The sequence below is a fragment of the Balaenoptera borealis genome (genome assembly GCF_965194805.1).
Source record: "Balaenoptera borealis genome assembly, chromosome: 8".
Lineage (NCBI taxonomy): Eukaryota > Metazoa > Chordata > Mammalia > Artiodactyla > Balaenopteridae > Balaenoptera > Balaenoptera borealis.
In genome coordinates, this window is record NC_138865.1 from 23212746 (window position 1) to 23231579 (window position 18834).

The window sequence follows — 18834 nt, forward strand, 5'->3', positions numbered from 1 at the left end:
AGTGACTGACTTCTTGGCAAACACCAAGGCCAACACCAGCGTGAACTGGAGCTACATGGCACTCAGTGTCATTGGGCTGGTGGCTTTGTACCTAGTGTTCAGTTATGGAGCCTCTCTTCTCTGCAACCTGATAGGATTTGGCTACCCAGCCTATGTCTCAATTAAAGCCATAGAGAACCCCAACAAAGAAGATGATACCCAGTGGCTGACCTACTGGGCAGTGTTTGGTGTATTCAGCATTGCCGAATTCTTCTCTGACCTCTTCCTTTTATGGTTCCCCTTCTACTACGTGTTGAAGTGCAGCTTCCTGTTGTGGTGCATGGCCCCCAGCCCTGGCAATGGAGTGGACCTTCTCTACAGGCGCATCATCTGTCTTTTCTTCCTGAAGCACGAGTCCCAGGTAGACAAGGCAGTGAATGACTTGAAGGGCAAAGCCAAAGAGACAGCAGATGCCATCCTTAAAGAAGCCAAGAAAGCTGCTGTGAATTTACTGGGTGAGAAAAAGAAAAGCACCTAAACCACTGACTGGATGAAACATTTCTGCCCTCTCTGTACTTTCCTAGTAGAGCTTGGTGTTATATTAGGAACTGTGGTATAATCATTTTAATAATGTTGCCTTGGAAACATTTTTGATATATTAAAAAAATGAATGTGTTGTAAGTTTTTTTGCTTACTTTTACTGTTTATATACCCAGGGAGCATTTAAATTTAAATTTAATGCAATGGGCAGTGATCAAGTTTTAGAAAACATATTTTGCCTCTGGGTAGGAAAAGACCTATCCTGTAGGAAATATAAACTTAAAATGAAATTATATATCTCCCCCCAAAAAAATTTTGTGGGTAGTTCTAAGGTAAGATGGTAGAGTGAATGTCTTTTAAGTATCCTGTGGATGGATAAGCAGGGCAAGGGCCAAGAACAGATCTACATGTATGTGTAAATTCTAACTGCCTTTCAAGACCTGAGAAGCACTTCATTTGCTGTATTAAAAGTAGCTTTATCTCATTTAATATATGTGTTATTCAGCTCAGATTAAGAATCAGAGTATGCTTCAAGCTTTTGTAATATTTTTAGAGATTAAAAATCCAAGGGAATAAATATTTTTAAGTGCCAACCATACACTACTTCAATTCACATTGTTCTGGGCTCTTAACCCATCCACAAGGCAAGAAAATAAAAATTTCAGAAACAATAAAGAATTAAAAACTAGTAAAATTGTCATTACTCACAGGTGATATGATAGTTTACATAGAAAAAGCCTAAGAAATTTACAAAATTTTAAAGCCAAGATATTCATTTAACAAAATTTCAGATTACAGTGTCAATGTACAAAGTCCAGTTGTATTTCCAAATACTAAGAATAAATAACTGAAGTAGGAAAATGAAAAAAAAATCCAATATCCTTACAAACCAAATCAAACAAACTAAGGAAAAAACTCTAAGAAATAAAATGAAGAATGGGCAAAACTTAGACAATAATTACTGGAATATATTGCAGAGAGATATTAAAGAAGACATTAAAAAAATAAACAAATAAATAAATAACAAAGCAAGCATATCATGATCATAGGTTGGATAACTTGAAATTGTTAGGAAATGAATTCTCAAAAAAACTTATCTACTAAATCAATGCAATCTCTATCTAAATCCCAGTTGACTACTTTGTACAAATTAACAAGCTGATTATAAAATGTTTGTGGAAATTCAAAAGCCCTAAAATAACTAAAACAATTTTGGAAAATAACAAACTACCTGATTTTGTGACATCCTCTCGGGCTATAATATTCAAGACAATGTAATACTGACCTAAGTATAAAGAAATAGAAGAGGAGTGTCCAGATAGACCCACATGTATATGGTCAATTGACTTTAAAGGCACTAAGGTCATTTGAAAGGGAAAATATAGTCTTTTTAAAAGCTAAAGCTGATATAACTGGTTAACCACTTGGAGAAAAAATGAAGTTGGTTTCTAACTCAGACATACACAAAAATTAAGCAGAAAAGTATACATTATAGGCATAAATGTAAAAGACAAAATTTCTAGAGGAAATTATGAGAGAATAACTTTGAAACCTGGACGTAGGCAAGGATTTCTTAGAACCCAAAAGCACCAATCATTTTAAAAAGTTATAAATATGACTTTGTCAAAATTTTAAAACTTGCTTTTTCAAAGACAATTAAAGAAATAAGAAGTAAGGCACGTGCTTGTAGAAAATATCAATATTTGCAACACATATATCTATTAAGGAAATTTATACAGAATATATTCTATAAAGAACTCAATAATAAAAACCCAGTTTAAAAAACCAAATGAAAAGGGGGAAAAGATTTGATCAGACAGTTAAAGATATGACATTCAAATGACCAAAAATCACATGAAGGAATGTTGAACATCATTTGTCATGAGGGAAATACGAATTAAAATCACAATAAAATACCATTCCACATCCAATAGAGTGGCTAAAAAAAGACTGACAATACCAAATGTTGGTTAAGATTGGGAGCCACTGGAACTCCTGTAAACTGCTGTTAAGAATGTAAAATGGTGCAGTCATTTTGGACAACAGTTTGGCAATGTTTTATAAAGCTAATCATAAACTTACCAAACAACCCAGCAATGTTATTCCTAGTTTTTAACCCAAGAGAAATTAAAATATGTCTACTCAAAGAGTTGTACAAAAATGTTCACAGTAGCTTTAATTATAACAATTTTTAAAAATGGAAAGGACTCAAATATCTATCATTAGAAGAATGGGTAAACACATTGTAGTACAGTGACACATGACTCGACAATAAGAATTAACAAAGTACTGTTGCAAGCAACAAGATGAATGAATCTCAAAAACATAATTTTGAGTGAAATAATCTGGACACAAAAGAATGTGTACTATATAATTTCATTTATCTGAAGTTTTAGAATAGTCAGAACTAAGCTGTGATAGTAAAAATCAGATCAGTGGCTGCTGGGATTGAGGGTGCAAGATATAGCCTGGAAAGAGGCATGGGGAATTTTTGGGGTGATGAAAATGTTCCACATCTTGATTGGGGTGATAGTTATATGGGTATACACATATATTTGCCAGAATACATTAATTACTGTATAGTAAAAATCTTTTGATTTTATTCTTTGTGAATTATGTACCAGTAAATTTAATAAAAATATGTTATGTAGAAAATAGAAGAAGAGGGAACATGCCACCGTTGTGAGGTTATTGTAGTTGATCAATTTTGACATTTTTCCATTTAAATCTATATGATGAATATGTACTATTTTCTGACTTTTAAAGAAAGTGTTAAAAATTGTAAAATTTTCAGTGGTTCCCAGATACATTTCTGGGTGTTCCCAGATTATACAGTGAAGTTTTTCAGCCACTGAGTACTGAGCACTCCACATCTTCTTTCTCGAGTCAGACATGTGGATAGTCATGTATATTTTCATCCATTATTTGGAGGAAAAAAGTAAGATAAATAGCCAGAGTAGGGAATTATTGTTTCCTCTACATTTCTTTGTGTTCTTCCTTATGTTTCTAAAGCCAATAAACAATAACAACACCCAAACCTTAAAGATATTTATATCAACTCTCTGGCATAAATATAAGAAATTAGCTTGTTTACTGTTGCCAAAATTTCAATTTTTCTGTTACAATTATTTCCTAAGATACTTGCACTATTTTTAATACACCAGCGTTTTAACGTTCACCCAAAATTCTTCCTGTCTTTCTCAGGTCTGTAGCTTTATTCACACTGGGAAAAGGGATACTCCTAGAAAGAAAATGATTATTTCCATGAAAATTTAAGATGTTATCTTTACACATAGGAGGAAAAATATTTTGGATATGCTTCTGGCTCACTGACTGAAGTTCCACGTGAATTGTTCCTTCATTAACTTTGCTGAGATGACAACATTAACAACAAAAGACTTTGGGTTCTGAGTTTATTTACTCTGAAGATAAATTCACGACTTATCATTGATTTATTTGAGTGAGGTTAAGTAAAATTTAGATCAATGAAAATTAAAATACATAACTTCAGAATTACCAAATAACAGCTCTTCAAAACATGAGTACGTAAAGCTGTGAATAAAAGTCAACTCTGTGTTGATGTATAAGCATAATGTGAGGCCTTGTAAAGCTTGGGAAAGGATTTGAAATGAAATATTAAGCTTAAACTGCCTAATTTAATTTTTATTCAAGAATTGTTCCTAGAAGCATCTGTGTTTTGGAGTTTTCAGACTATATAAATAGACTTCTTTTGTACTTAACTCTAGATAAGCATCTTTAGTGCCCTGGAATACATATTAGTTACAAGGCTATTTCTTTCTGCTTTGGTTTCTGTATTTCTAGTGGGGTAGCTTTGCCTAGAGGAATTGCATTAACATGGACATGCCTGGTGATGTAAGAGAAAAGATTTAGATTTGATTGAAAAAGGGACTCTGCATGATAGATTTTCTGGTTTGATAAGCAAAGCAGCAGGAGTATATCACTGTAATAACAAACTTAGTGCTTTGAAATAAGACACACACCATGCCTAATTTACCAGTTCTGTGATTAAAAAATGCATTCTATTTAATCAGATTTTGCAATATTCTCAACATATAACTACTTTTAGTATTTGGAACATATAGTACATACAATTTCTTTCTTCCTTTATGTCCCTTTTTTCCGCCTTTCTTTTCCTTTCCTTTTTTCTTTTATTTTTCTTTCCCTTTCTTTTCTTTTCATTCCTTTTTTTCTTTTTTTTTCCATTTAGCAAAGCTTTCTCTTTTGAAAGATACATTGCCTTTTTCATAATTTATGATAAATAAATGTACTGCTAAATTCTTTTATGCATAGCTATGCATTCTCTAACTCAGAGCTAATTAGCTCTTTCTAGCCAGAAACCACAGGAAATTATACTATGAGTGCATTCCTTAGTTGTGTTCCACTCTGTGTTTCACTAGACCCCTTCTGATTGGCATTCCAGTCTCATAGATCCTTCTTTTAGCTCTTCAGTCAAATCATTTATACATATTCAAATTTCTGTCTTATCTCATGGAGCAGTGCAATAATATAAGTGGAACTATTTTAAAGTCGTAAAATTTTGAGAAACAATTACATAAACCAGCATTTTAAATTCTCTATTTAACTTTAATTATGATGAACATTTTAATTCCTACCTAAATGCCTTTGTGTTGCTTACTTATCTTTTCTGAATGTAAATTACCATCTTATGCAACATAATTGAACAAACTGAATTATAAAATGAGATATAGCTTATAAACAATGTGTTTCATAATAGTGACAAAAGAATTAAGGCCTCTAAATTAATAAATGACATGTCACAGTAATTCAGAAATACTATCAAATATGTAATAATCTGGTAAAAACAATTGCAAACAATTGTTTGCAGGAGCATTTTTTTTTTTTTTTAGCTTTTTAATTTATATTGGAGTATAGTTGATCAACAATGTTGTGATAGTTTCAGGTGTAGAGCAAAGTGATTCTGTTATACATATACATGTATCTATTCTTTTTCAAATTGTTTTCCCATTTAGGTTGTTTCATAATGTTGAGCAGAGTTCCCTGTGCTATGCAGTAGGTCCTTGTTGGTTATCCATTTTAAATGGACACGGGGGCATTTTCTTGGGCAGAAAAAAATGTGGTGCAAATTTTAGATATTACAAGAAAATTTAAAGGCTAGCAGTGTGGTAATTAGAATAATGGTCCCTGAAGACATCTACACCCTAATTCCCAGAATTTATGACTAAGTTAACTTACACAGAAAGGGAGAATTAAGGTAGCAGATGGAATTAAGTTTGCTAATTCTCTGACCTTAAGATAGAGGGATGATTCTGGATTTTCTGGGTGGGCGCAATGTAATCACGAGACTCTTTGATATGGATGAGGGAGGCTGAAGAAGAGGTAGGAGTAATGGAATTAGAGGACTAGACCCCCTGCAGCTGGCTTTGAAGATAGAGGAAGGGGACCAGGAGACAAGGGATGCAGGTGACCTCTAGAAGATGAGTAAGGCAAAGAAAGGGATTGTTCCCTTGAGACTCCAAAAGGGAACGCAGCCCTGCTGACACTTTGATTTTAGCCCAGAAAGACCAATATTGGATTTTTGATATAAAGAGCTGCAAGGTAATAAATTTGTGCTGATTTAAGCCACTACATTTGTGGTAATTTGTTACAGTAGCAATAGAAAACTAATGCAGAATGAATAAATACATTTTAAGTACTAGTATGAAATAACATGTATTCAATAGCTAAAATTTGTGTTATGAAAAGTTTCATAAAATTTGTTAGTGTTCTACAGATACTTAATCTAAATAAAATTTAAAATCTAAATTTGATAAGTTACTTTGCATATAAGGAAGCTGTTTAAAGGTTTAAAGGCAATCATTAGGCAAGCAGGTAACTTGTTCTAAAATAATTTATTTTAAAGATGGCTTTCTTCTTCAGCATTCAATTGCCAAAAGATTTCAATCACATTCTTTATGAGATATTGAAAATCTGAGCATAAAACTAACTATGACAGTATTAGAAAAGTTTGACAAGGTATGGGCAAGAGTGACCTAGTTAGTCAAACTGTAGCTATGTGAAAAATTAATGAAATTATTCAGACCAAATTCCTCTTAGCTAGTCATGTGACAAGTAAAAGCAAAGAAGATTATATTTTAGAAGTGGTTTTAACATTCAAGTCTAGATGGTTTCAGAGGATCTATCTAATCATGCAATTTTGTTTCATCACATTCTAGCCGCTCCTTGAAAATCATCTTTGTGTAGAAAAAAAGTATTATATTATATATCTGAACTACTGTTTTACTCCAGTGTACTGCTAGTAGGATGGCTGCTGAGGATCTATGCCTTGTCAGGAGGTGTGCCATGACATCTAGAATTATCGGTAATATGTACAGAAAATAGACTGCCCTTAGGCTGTAACACAAACATAATTGTGTTGCATAATAACTAAGTCACTTCAAAAAATACAACCATATATATGTGTATGTATATATATATATTATATCCCATACCACAATGATCCAGTTGATAACCCAAGTTGCCATCTTAAATTCTTCCAGTAATAACTTTATTCTCAACACCACTAACCTTTGTGTGATTCTGCACCTGTTCTCTCTCAGCCCCTCACTCTCAATTTGTAACCCGACCCATTTCCTCAATCTCAGACCATTAATCTGCAAGATGACCTTTGGTTACTTTGAAAAGCAACTTAATGGACTGATTCATTCTTGCTCTTAGCAAACCTGTATCTATTTCTCTGTCTTCTCCTAATCCTGCACATAAAAGCCCAGTGCTGCCTGGAACACTTGCATCTTCCCTTGGAGGCAGAAGAGGGCAGAAACTCAAGGAGACTGCAGAGGAGTATTTAAAGTTTGAACCTTTCCCTTTTCCCCAGTTGTATACGTATGCCTGTTTATGCTGGGCCTGCTTTAAGTCATAAAATGTAAAAAAAAAAAAAAATACTCCCAAGACTTTGTTACAGTTTCATTGGAAAATGGGAAGCAACACATCTTGTAATACGAACTGGAACAAAAAACAAAGTTGAACCAGGATATTTTATGTGTCCAACCTGGAAAATTAAATGTGACCTGTTTTTATTTGGTTATTGCTGAGGGAAAGAGGTGCTGTTTGCTTGATTATTTTTTTGTTTGTGACAAAGTCCAATTGGATAACATCAGAACTTAACAAATCTTGTGTTTGTCAAAAATAAAAGTCATTTTCCCTTGTGGCCACCAAGAGAAAGTTTATGATTGGAACATCTTTGATAAAGCTGTTTACTTGGAAACTGGCATCTCGGGCTTAGGAATTGTGGTAGAGGAACAGAATTACTGCCGTACTCTGTCAATTATATTCCATGTTTCTGAGTCACATATATTTCCTGTAACATTTTGAAGAAAGTTTCTGAAGAATTGGCAGCTAAGCCATCTCTGTTCCTCGTGCAAATGGGTCTAACTCTGTTGCCTATGACTACAGTTAGAGTTAGTTCACTAAATGAGAATTCCTAATGCTGGAGCCAGTTTTGGTAACAGTGAAAACTTAGATAGCTTTCATGACGGGTGAAAATTGATTTACTGAGAAAAATGGTACTCTGGTCACATGTGGATAATCTCAGATGCTTAATAACAAATAAATAAAAGCATCTGTGATGTTTTTCCTGCTCTGGTGAATGAGATTAAGTGCTCCTATCATGGGCGGCCATTGTCCTTCATCTCTGCCTCAGTGCTACCCTGAACTCTGCAAGCAGGCTGGAAAGTGGTGTGTCTGTCTTAGCACAGTGGATGGGGACTCTTCCCTTGAATCACTGCTGTTGCCTGAGGACTTTTAAAAAAGAAATGGGGGTCCATCCATGTTGCTGCAAATGGCATTATTTACAAAACAGAAACAGACTTACAGATGTTGAAAACAAACACAGTTACCAAAGGGGAGATGTTGGGGGGAGGGATAAATCAGGAGCTTGGGATTAACATACACACACTACTATATATAAGACAGATAACCAACAAGGACCTACTGTATAGCACAGGGAGCTCTACTCTATATTCTGTGATCACCTATATGAGAAAAGAATCTGAAAAGTAATGAATATATGTATATGTATAACTGAATCACTTTGCTGTACACCTGAAATAACACAACATTGTAAATCAACTACATGCCAATAAAATTAAACAAAAAAAAGAAATGGGGTTCCCTTGTGAATTTGTTCCTGTTTCATAGGAAGCCAGCTCAAATGCCAGATATCAAAATTTGAAAGGCTTGACTGAACTCCAGATAAAAAACACTAAATAATTTTAAGAAGAGAGGGCTACATTCAGAGCAATTTTAGGGGAGTAATTCTCATTCTAAGCTTACTGGTGGGTGATTTTAGGCCTAGGAATTAAAGAGATATTTCTGCTACAGACAGAAGTGGACAGTGGCATACAACTGTGACATATTAAGGTATTTTAGTCTTCAGAAGTAAAAAGTGACTATTTTAAAATATTTATTGCATACCAATATGACCCATACACTTTTCTAGGCAAAAGGGATATAGCAATGAAGAAAACATACAAAGTCTCTGTCTTCATGGCCTTACTTTTTAGAGACTGGAGAACAAAATAAATAACATATTATTTCTAGGATCATATAGTGTTAAGCAAATTAGAAAATATACAGCTAGTTATAAGCATAGTAAGGAGTAGTATGGATGCTATTTTTGGATAGGTAAAAATTCTAGCTGAGGAGGGATTCTTTGAGGAAAAATCATGGGGAGGGTACCTGGGGAACACATTACAGAGGAAGAGCAGAGAGCTTTGTGTAAGCGGATCACTCCCCGTGTTGTACAATTCCATAATCCCACGCTGCGTTGAAGCCAAACAGCAACACACTTCACAGTGAAATTTGCCTGTGGGATAAAAAAAATCATGGTGTCTTATCATTTGAACTAGATGTATTTAATACTTCTTTATTTTAGCAAACAACCATTTTGTGATGATTCTTACTTTAAATAATAAACTAAATGAGAGTACAATCATTCATCTTCCTGCCATAGGGACTTAACCACTGTTGATATTTTGACATATTTTCATGTGTTTGTAAAATACACATGTACTTTTAAAATCACATAAGTAACATATTAAAGTGTCATATTAAAAATTAACATGTTGCAAAGAAACCCATAGTTCATTTGTCCACCCTAATTCCAATTTCTTCCCTCCCAGAGGCAAATCTTCACTATGAAGCTGGTGTCTGTGCATCCAGCCTTTTTCCAAATATACATGCATGTACACACACATGCACACAGTAGTATCATTTTATGTGTGTTTTGCATAAGTGGTAATGCACTATTTACCTCATTCTACAGCTTTCTTCTTATAAACAATATCTCATCATGCTCTATCAATGTTGATCTAAAGATGTACTTCATTCCTTTAGCTGCTGTGTAGTATTCCATTTTCAAATGTTTATATATGTGTTCAAGTGTGCACATGTGAGTATTTACCCATGTATGTAAATGCATGTGTTTGTGCATGAGTGTACTATTTTATTTAGTAACCCTGTCTCAATAAATGAGGTATAACATGAAATGTTTTTAATTTTCCTACAGTCTTCAAATACATTAGTTGAATTTCCTTTTCTTATCACTTAAAGTTTCCCATGCATCCCGTAATTTACTGGCCAGTTTTACATATTAAAGTTCAGTTCGAAAGCTTAATATAACATGAAATTTCATTCTCACCCCTTTCCCATCCTCAACACAAGCTTGATCTGAGACCCTGACTACCCAAAATGGGAAATGGGAAGCTACCCTCTTCTATCTCAGGCCCTGGTTTCTTCCTCTTTGATGGTCCCTCAGTTCCTGCCAGGAGCACAGAACCCCACGCACTTCTTGTGCTGTGATCTCTTCACATGTTATATAGAATTAGAGTAAGAGAAATATTAAAGGTATCTGATTCTTCAAGTTCAGTTTTCAAAAAAGTAACACTTCACATTAGTATTTCTCTTGATAACAAAGAGTTTTTTAGAAATATATATATATATTAAAAGTATCTTTTAGTCATATTTCTCTCACTTATTGCTTTAGTGTCAATTATCAGGTTTTCCAAGGTGAGTATCTGAGAGATAAATGTTCATTGTAAATATAAAAAAAGAAGACTGCATTACCATTGCATTACCATTTTGATCCTATCAGTCTCATTTACTCTGGCTTCACTTCTGTTTATCTTGCTGAGTTCAGCCCACAATCAACCATCATGCAAAGAATGGGTAAAATAGTTCAACTTTTCCCAGGAGAATCTTGAAAATATTATTTTGTTATCTTTCTGGAAATAATCTACTCTGTTCCTGGGCATTCATAGAAGTAGTATAATTTAAGAAACACAGAAATTGCAAAGCTATTAACAAAGTCTTTTTAAACTACACCTGTGGTGTTATGCAAAATTTCCACAATTTTTAAAAATTAAGTGCCTAAATGTTATTGTTAAAAAGATCAGTTACTATCTGAGAGGAGTAGCACATTAAGCTGTTATCTGCCACGAACTCCTTATTGCAGGTCAATGCATGCCCTTATCTAGTCAGTTAACCTATAATGAACAGAGAAGAAGGGGAAAAAGACCAAGGAAGGGCACTGTGGGCAGGGTGTGTGAGCATAAAAGTTGAAGACATCAGTCCAGGGTGCAACTGAACCCAACGTGTTGAAAGGAAGATGGCGTGGGGAGAAAATAACGCACACCATTTTATATGGAGACATCCCTGATGTCCACTATAAAAAAACACACACCATCACACAGCATATCAAGCAGCTGTGAATGTGGCTGCTTGCAGGTGAGTTTATGTGTGTCTACACACATGCACAAGCAATAGATATATACATATGTGTGTAAGTAATTGGGATGAATCTAGAGTTTGTGCTTAATTCAGAAATGTACCAGTGGACCTCATCAACATGTGTAAAGCACATTAAAGAAAACAAGAATTTCATCAAAACAACCTTATTAAAAGTCAGTGAGATGGCAGCTTGGGATTGACATGTACACACGCTATATTTAAAATAGATAACCAGACCACCTAGAGGGGTGGGATAGGGAGGGAGGGAGGGAGATGCAAGAGGGAAGAGATATGGGGACATATGTATATGTATAACTGATTCACTTTGTTATAAAGCAGAAACTAACACACCATTGTAAAGCAATTATACTCCAATAAAGATGTTAAAAAATAATAATAATAAATAAATAAATAAAATAGATAACCAACAACCTATAGCACAGGGAACTCTGCTTAATACTCTGTAATAACCTAAATGGGAAAATAATTTGAAAAACAATAGATACTTTTAAATGTATAACTGAATCATACTGCTGTATATCTGAAACTAACACAACATTGTTAATCAACTATACTCCAATATAAAATAAAAATTTTTAAAAAATCAGTGAGGCACATCAAGCTGCAATTAAAGAAAATGGAATTCTGCTTTCTTCAGCCCTGGTCGAGGCCATCTGACTGCGATGTTATGTGTGATAACTGTGCTTTAGGAAGGATATAAAATAATGTCTGTGGAGAGGACACTCAAAACAATGTTGACGCAGATACCATTGATGTCCACACCCACCTGGTAGCAACTAGCTGCAACATGTTCTGGGAAACACAACACCTTTCCAACTACAGGGCTTGTCTCAGGGGCAGAGCTTCCTCCAGCCTTGGCTCCTGTGAGGTGAATCCTGCAGTAGAACATGGTCAACACCTTGGGCAATGCAGCAGATGGGTCAGGAAGTTAGTGTATCAAAGCCCCCGCCTCCCCACACTCTGTTCGACAAATCTAAAGTATGTTAAGCATGGTATTTCAGAAGGTCCCAGAGACAGGTGTCAATGTTGGATGTCCACAGTGGTACCTGCCTCACTGACACACTTAACCATTAGCTTATCTCCTGTCCTGTGTCTGTTCCCCACTCCCTCACTTGGGTTTCTAGGAGTCATCACTCGAGTAAACTACAGACACCCAATCCCTTGCTTAGGGTCTCTTTTAGGTGAAACCTAAACTAAGACAATTGTGAAGTGGGTTATGGTTTTAAAAACTGAAAATGACAATTGAAATAGAAAAATTAGCAACATGACACAACTGAACCTACCTATGAAACAGAAACAGACTCATAGACATAGAGAGCAGACTTGTGGTTGCCAAGGTGGAGATGGGGTTGGGAGAGGGATGGATTGGGAGTTAGGGATCAGCAGATGCAAACCATTATACAGAGAATGGATAAACAACAAGGTCCTACTGTATAGCACAGGGAAATATATTCAATATCCTGTGATAAACCATAATGGAAAAGAATATGAAAAAGAATGTATTTATATGTATAACTGAGTCACTTTGCTGTACAGCAGAAATTAACACAACACTGTAAATCAACTATAGTTCAATCAAAAAAAAAAGAAAAATTAGCAACAATAATGTCATCTTCACATATTTGAAGTTTCATGAGGGAAAAAGGACTAGATTTTATTTCTATGATCCTTTCAAGGAAAGACAATAACGAAGATGTGTGTGTGTGTGTGTGTGTGTGTGTGTGTGTGCATGTTGGTACTTCAGAATGGTGAACATTTGTTGAAGAAAGGAACAAATGTTAATAATCAAATGTATTGCACTGTCTTGCTAGAAGATGAGTTGCACTCTCCAAGGCTGGTTTATGCCAACTTGGACCAGAAATCCAAAAAAACAACTGTTAAAATAGAAAATTGTTCTTAAAGAATTCATTATAAGAAAGAAACAAATCAGTTATTACCATTTTTACCTTCTTCAATAAAGCAAGCTATGAACAACCATATCAGTTGATGCTGATGCAGACTTTTTTTAAAAGATAAGAGCATTTCTTACAGGTAAAATTTGAGGGAGCTGTTTCTCTTTCAGATAAAAAACTGAAACGAGTTTTTATCAGAAACGCATGAAAAAGAAACCTGTTATTCATAATATCTCCATCTAAAATAGAGAAGCTGTTGTTGAATTTGAGTCATACATATTGGCTTGTGTGACTTTTGGGGGAAAATGTCAGGTGAGCACCAATTTTTTATTAAAATAATCATAAAGTATTCAAATAGGAAATAATATTTGATATATATATAGTATTTTATAGACTTTCCCACGTACTTTAAAATACTCTCATTCAGAAAAAAATCCCCAAGTCATCAGGGAGCATTTAAAATTACTTGAATGCTATTGTAGTTTGAAAGATAATTAAGAGTACTGTAAAAATGAATTTATCTTGATGTGTAATTGAGTTAATACATACTCGTGATGCTCTTAGGTTTCAAGAACTTAGCTTTCATGAGGTTTTTAAAATTGTTTTTGTTCTTTTGGTATCAGATAAACATTTTAAATCATGTTTAATTTTCCCATATAAACATTCTCATTTGGTCAGAACTGAGCAACTCATTAATAAATACACTATTTAATGTCCCTCTGTGGGCTATAAAATGTATATTCAGCTGGTTACAAAGCCCACAAACAAAACATATTTTTGCGTTATTTCTTTTGGCCAATAGCAATTATCTTTTTGTAGGAAGCATGGTGATTTATTGGATTTTTAATAGCAACCTGGTGATTTATGGGATTTTTAATAACAGCCTACTGAGATATAATTCATGTACTGTACAATTTACCTCATTAAAGTGTACAATTCAATGGTTTATAGTATATACACAAAGTTGGGCAATCATTACACCAATTTTAGAACATTTACATTTTTTAAAAAAGAAACGTCATACTCATTAACAGTCATTCCCAGTTTTTCCCCAACCTCCAGCCCCAGCCCTAGGCAAACACTAATCCACTTTCTGGGTCTATAGAGTTCCCTATTCTGCACATTTTGTATAAAAGGAATCATAAAATATATGCAATATGTGGTCTTTTGTGACTGGCTTCATTTATTTAGAATAATGTTTTTTTTACAGGCGAATATGTTTTAGCTTTAATCAGTACTTCATTTCTTTTTATTGCTGAATAATACGTGGTTGTATGGATATATTACATTTTGGTTATCCATTCATCATTTGATGGACTTTTGGGTTATTTCTAAAATAGGTTTGGTTTTCTCTTGTGTCACAACTATGCTTGTTATATGTTGAAGATATAATGAAGATCTGTTGAAGCCCTAACTCCTAGTACTTTAGAATGTTACTTTATTTGAATATGGAGTCATTGAAGTTGTAATTAGTTAAGTGAGGTCATACTAGAATAGAAAGGTCCCTGAATCCAGTAAGACTTGTGTCCTTATAAGAAGAAGAGAGATACACGAAAAGAAGACAGCCAGGTGATCATGGAGGCAGAGATTGGAGTAATGCGTCTACAACCCAAGGAAAGACAAGGATTGCTGACAGACACCAGAAGCTAGAAGTAGTACGGAAGAATTCCCTGCTACAGATTTTAGAGGGATCAAGGTTCTGCCACACTTTTATTCCATGCTTCTAGCCTCCAAACTGTTTGAGACTGACTTTCTGGGTTTTTTTAATTGAAGTATATTTGATTTACAATATTGTGTTAATTTTAGGTGTACAGCATAGTGATTCAATATTTTTGCACATTATATTCCATTATAGGTTATTACAAGATATTGGGTGCAATGCCCCATGCCATACAGTAAATCCTTGTTACTTATCTATTTTATGTATAGTAGTTTGTATCTGTTGATCCCAGACCCCTAATTTGTCCTGACACCCCTTCCTCTCCCCTTTGGTAACCACAAGTTTGTTTTCTATGTCTCTGAGAGTCTGTTTCTGTTTCGTATATACATTCTTTTGTATTATTTTTAAAATTCCATATATAAGTGATATCATATGGTATTTGTCTTTCTCTGACATTTCACTAAGCATAATATTCTCTAAATTTCTGGTGTTTTAAGACACGCAGTTTGTGGAAATTTGTTACAGCAGCCCTAGGAAACTAATACACCTTGTATGCTACAATTTATCATTCTCTTGCTGCTTTAAAAATTTCTCTTTGTTTTTGGCTTTCAGCATGAAAAATATGTGTCTCTGTGTGGGTCTCTTTGTGTTTATTCTACTTGGAGTTTGTTTTCTTGGATGTGTAAGTTAGTGGTTTTCATCAAATTTGGGAAGTTTCAGCATTATTTCTTTGAATATTTTTTTCTGCTCCTTTTCTTTTCTTTAGTAGAAGCATTATATAATGTTTATTTATATATGTCCACAGATGCTTGTACAACATACAGTGACTACTTCTAAAGCTCAGAGCATTTTTTTCCATGGTGGGGCGGTCGCTGTGCAGGTACCCCAGGCCTCCCTTTGCTCCTTTCTTTTTCTCTTCTTCAGATACTTCCATTACACATACATCAATGATGTCTCATATTTCTATGAGGCTCTGCTCATTCTTCTTCATTCTTTTTTCTGTCTGTTTTTCAGATTCCATAATCTCTATTGCTCTATCTTCAAGTTTACTCATTCTTTCTTCTGTCGGTTCAAAGCTACTTTTCAGCCCCTCTAATAAAGTTTTTACTTTGTTTATTGAATCTCTGGAATTTCCATTTGGTCTCTTCTGTAATTTCTAACTCTCTATTGATATTCTTTGTATGATGAGACATTGTCATTATATATTCCTTTACTTCTTTATGCATGAGCTTCTCTAATTCTTTGATCACATTTATAATGACTGTTTTAAAGGGTTTTTCTTCTAAATCCAGTACCTTGGCCTTCTCACAGTTAGTTTCTGTCGGCTGCATTGTTTCCTGTGTAGCAATCACACGTTTCTGTTTCTTTGTATATCTTTCCTCTGCTTCTCCAAGCATGGAAGTTCAGCCATATGTGTATATGTGCACCTGGGACAAAGGTGATTGAGACACCGTATTCTCAGTCTAACATGCCTGGGACAGACAGCTCTATGCGTAGGTGCTGGGTGGAGGAAGGGGGGCCCCAACTTCTCAGTCACACTTGTCAGAAATTTAGCCTCTGCAACTCAGAGGTGGAAATAATGAAAAATACTTGTAACTTGCCCCTCTTGGTTGGAGTCCATATTCCTTGACTGGGAACTGAGGGGAGAGAAGGACCCAACTTGTTGGCCACACACATGAACCCATGCATATGGGAAGGTGAGAAATGAAGGCAGTGCATTATGGCTTAAAAAACACAGACTCTCACTGTGTTACTGAAAGCTCGGCCTCTCTGTACACCGGTGCTGAATCAAATCTCAGAGACAGAGGTTTAGGTGAAGTAGAAAATGATAGCTTTATTACTTTGCTAGGCAAAGGGGGTCACAGTGGGTTCCTGCCCTCGAAAACTATGTGTCCCAACCAGGGAGGATTTGATGAGGGGTTTTATAACAATCGTTCAAAGATGGGGTCTCTGACAAGATTAGGAGGTGAGCAGGGTCTGCAGTCTCTTAATCTCATCTCAGGTGGTCTCCTAATCTTGATGAGCTTCTCTGGTCCCTTTAATCTGGCCTCAGATGGCTTCTTGGTTGCTCCTCTCTTGATTAGCAACTGCTTGAATCTGCCCTTTGGAACTCAGGGAAGGTCATGGAGGCTGGAGTCTTGCCTACAAGAAATGGGGGACAAAAGGGCCTCCGTGACCAGGAGCCCCACAGGGTCTCACTCAGTTTCCATTGGTCTTATTGAGATTGAATAGATTTTCCTCAATAAATGGCTCTTCATTTGCTGTTTGCCTGTAGGACAACTTCCTGAAACTTTAAATGGTTGTGATTTAACAATAAACAGTAGTTTTTTTATTTCACAGGAAGCAGGTCTGGGGAGCCCCTCACACCACCATCTGGAAGGGGAACTCTCCTGATAGGAAAGATTTTGTGTTACTGGAATATGACTTATACAAGGACTTTTGTTCACAATGTATCCCAAGTACCTATAACAGCCCGGCACATAGAAGCCTTAAATAAATATGCGTGGAAGGAAAAAAAGAAAAGCAGAAAGAGTGAGGGAGAAAGGAGGAAGAAAAGAGAGGGGAAAGAAAAGATGAACAAAATAAATTTGAAAATACTTTTATTTATGTTTGGGTAGTTCCTGGAAAACAAATCAGGAGAATCAAATTTTGTGTTTGAAGTCCCACCATATGGAGCAGATCCTGATTTTATTTTTATTAACTAAATTAATTCATTAACTAAATCAAATATTTTAATTAACAAATAATGCAATCCCAGTAGATTTTTTTATTCCTTGTTTGTGTGTGTTTCAACATGAAAGATAAATTTATACTAAATCACTCACACAGTATTAACATATAATAATATATATAAATATAAAATAAATATAAGAGAATTTCTATAACTATGATGGCATGTATTAAGAACCATGAATAATGTGATAAAAAGAGTTACCCTGTTTAGTTGGTTGATGTCTTAATGACTATTGGGCTAACTTGACAATCACTGTCAACTTTTTTTATATCACCCTAGTCATGTAGACAAGGAAAGTTCAGTTTGAAAAACTCTATATTATTGCAGTTAAAATTTTTTTCTATACCTGATGAATAATATTTTCCTTCCGTGAATTTTTTACATAATGGATTGCTAATATGTGCAATTCCTCCCATACTTTGGCTGCTCTGTTAGATCCTTATAGTTGCATCCTTCCTTGTGCCTTAGGAAAGTGGTTCAGTTTGCAAATTCTCATATTTGACATTTTGTTTTTTCAACAGAGCTAAACTGTCACCCTCTGTCAAGGTGAAGTCTCAGAAAAGGGCCCATCAATTACATACTCCACCACAGCTATAACATCGTATGTTTCTATGCTTGTTGGCCTAAATTGATTTTAAAAGCCATCACAAAAAGTCTAAAGGCACTTGAGTATTCATAATAAAGCTTTGCTGAAATATAGGAAGTAAGAACTGATTAAAACATTGATACATAAACTTCTTGGGGTTAAATAAGTGCTAAACTAGACTTACACCTAAACTTTGCATTTAATATTAGGAGATTTCAGATATCCTTTATTACTTATTTTCTCAAATAGAAGCATTTTTAAATATACAAAAACAATCAGCTTAAGCACTGAAGAAAAATCATCAAACTTTTGAGTTACTATCAAAAACTAAAAATTTGACTGAATTCACTGTTTTAAGCTGAATGTTCCACATTCATACGTGATTCCTGTCTTGTGCTGGCAAAGTGTTAAATGTCAAGCCCACCACAAGGTTGTCAGGGTTTCCCCATCAAATTGTCTCCATTTGTTTCCAACATATTTTATGATTTCATGGGACTGGAAATCAAGAGGCCTTCAACTTGAAGGGAGCTTCACAGACCTTTTCTGAACAACTTCAAACCAATCAACCGTTTCATCCTTTTAAATTTCATCCATCACCAGTTTGCAGTCTCATTTCCTACTTTTATAAAAAGCAAAA

At 34.8% G+C, this 18834-nt stretch overlaps 2 protein-coding genes across 2 annotated transcripts in view; both read left to right on the forward strand.

Moving 5' to 3' along the window:
• The window catches only part of LOC309633729 (receptor expression-enhancing protein 5-like), a 28308-nt gene extending 13839 nt beyond the window's left edge, over positions 1 to 14469 (forward strand). Inside the window, 1 exon segment of the mRNA XM_082402990.1 lies at positions 2 to 14469. Coding sequence (XP_082259116.1) covers positions 2 to 517 — 516 coding nt within the window. The 3' untranslated portion in view covers positions 518 to 14469.
• The window catches only part of LOC309633727 (uncharacterized protein), a 1009062-nt gene extending 990909 nt beyond the window's left edge, over positions 1 to 18153 (forward strand). Inside the window, exon 19 of the mRNA XM_082402982.1 lies at positions 18133 to 18153. Within this exon, the coding sequence (XP_082259108.1) occupies positions 18133 to 18138 (6 nt within the window). The 3' untranslated portion in view covers positions 18139 to 18153. The remainder of the gene's footprint in view (positions 1 to 18132) is intronic.
• The last annotated feature ends 681 nt before the right edge of the window (positions 18154 to 18834 follow it).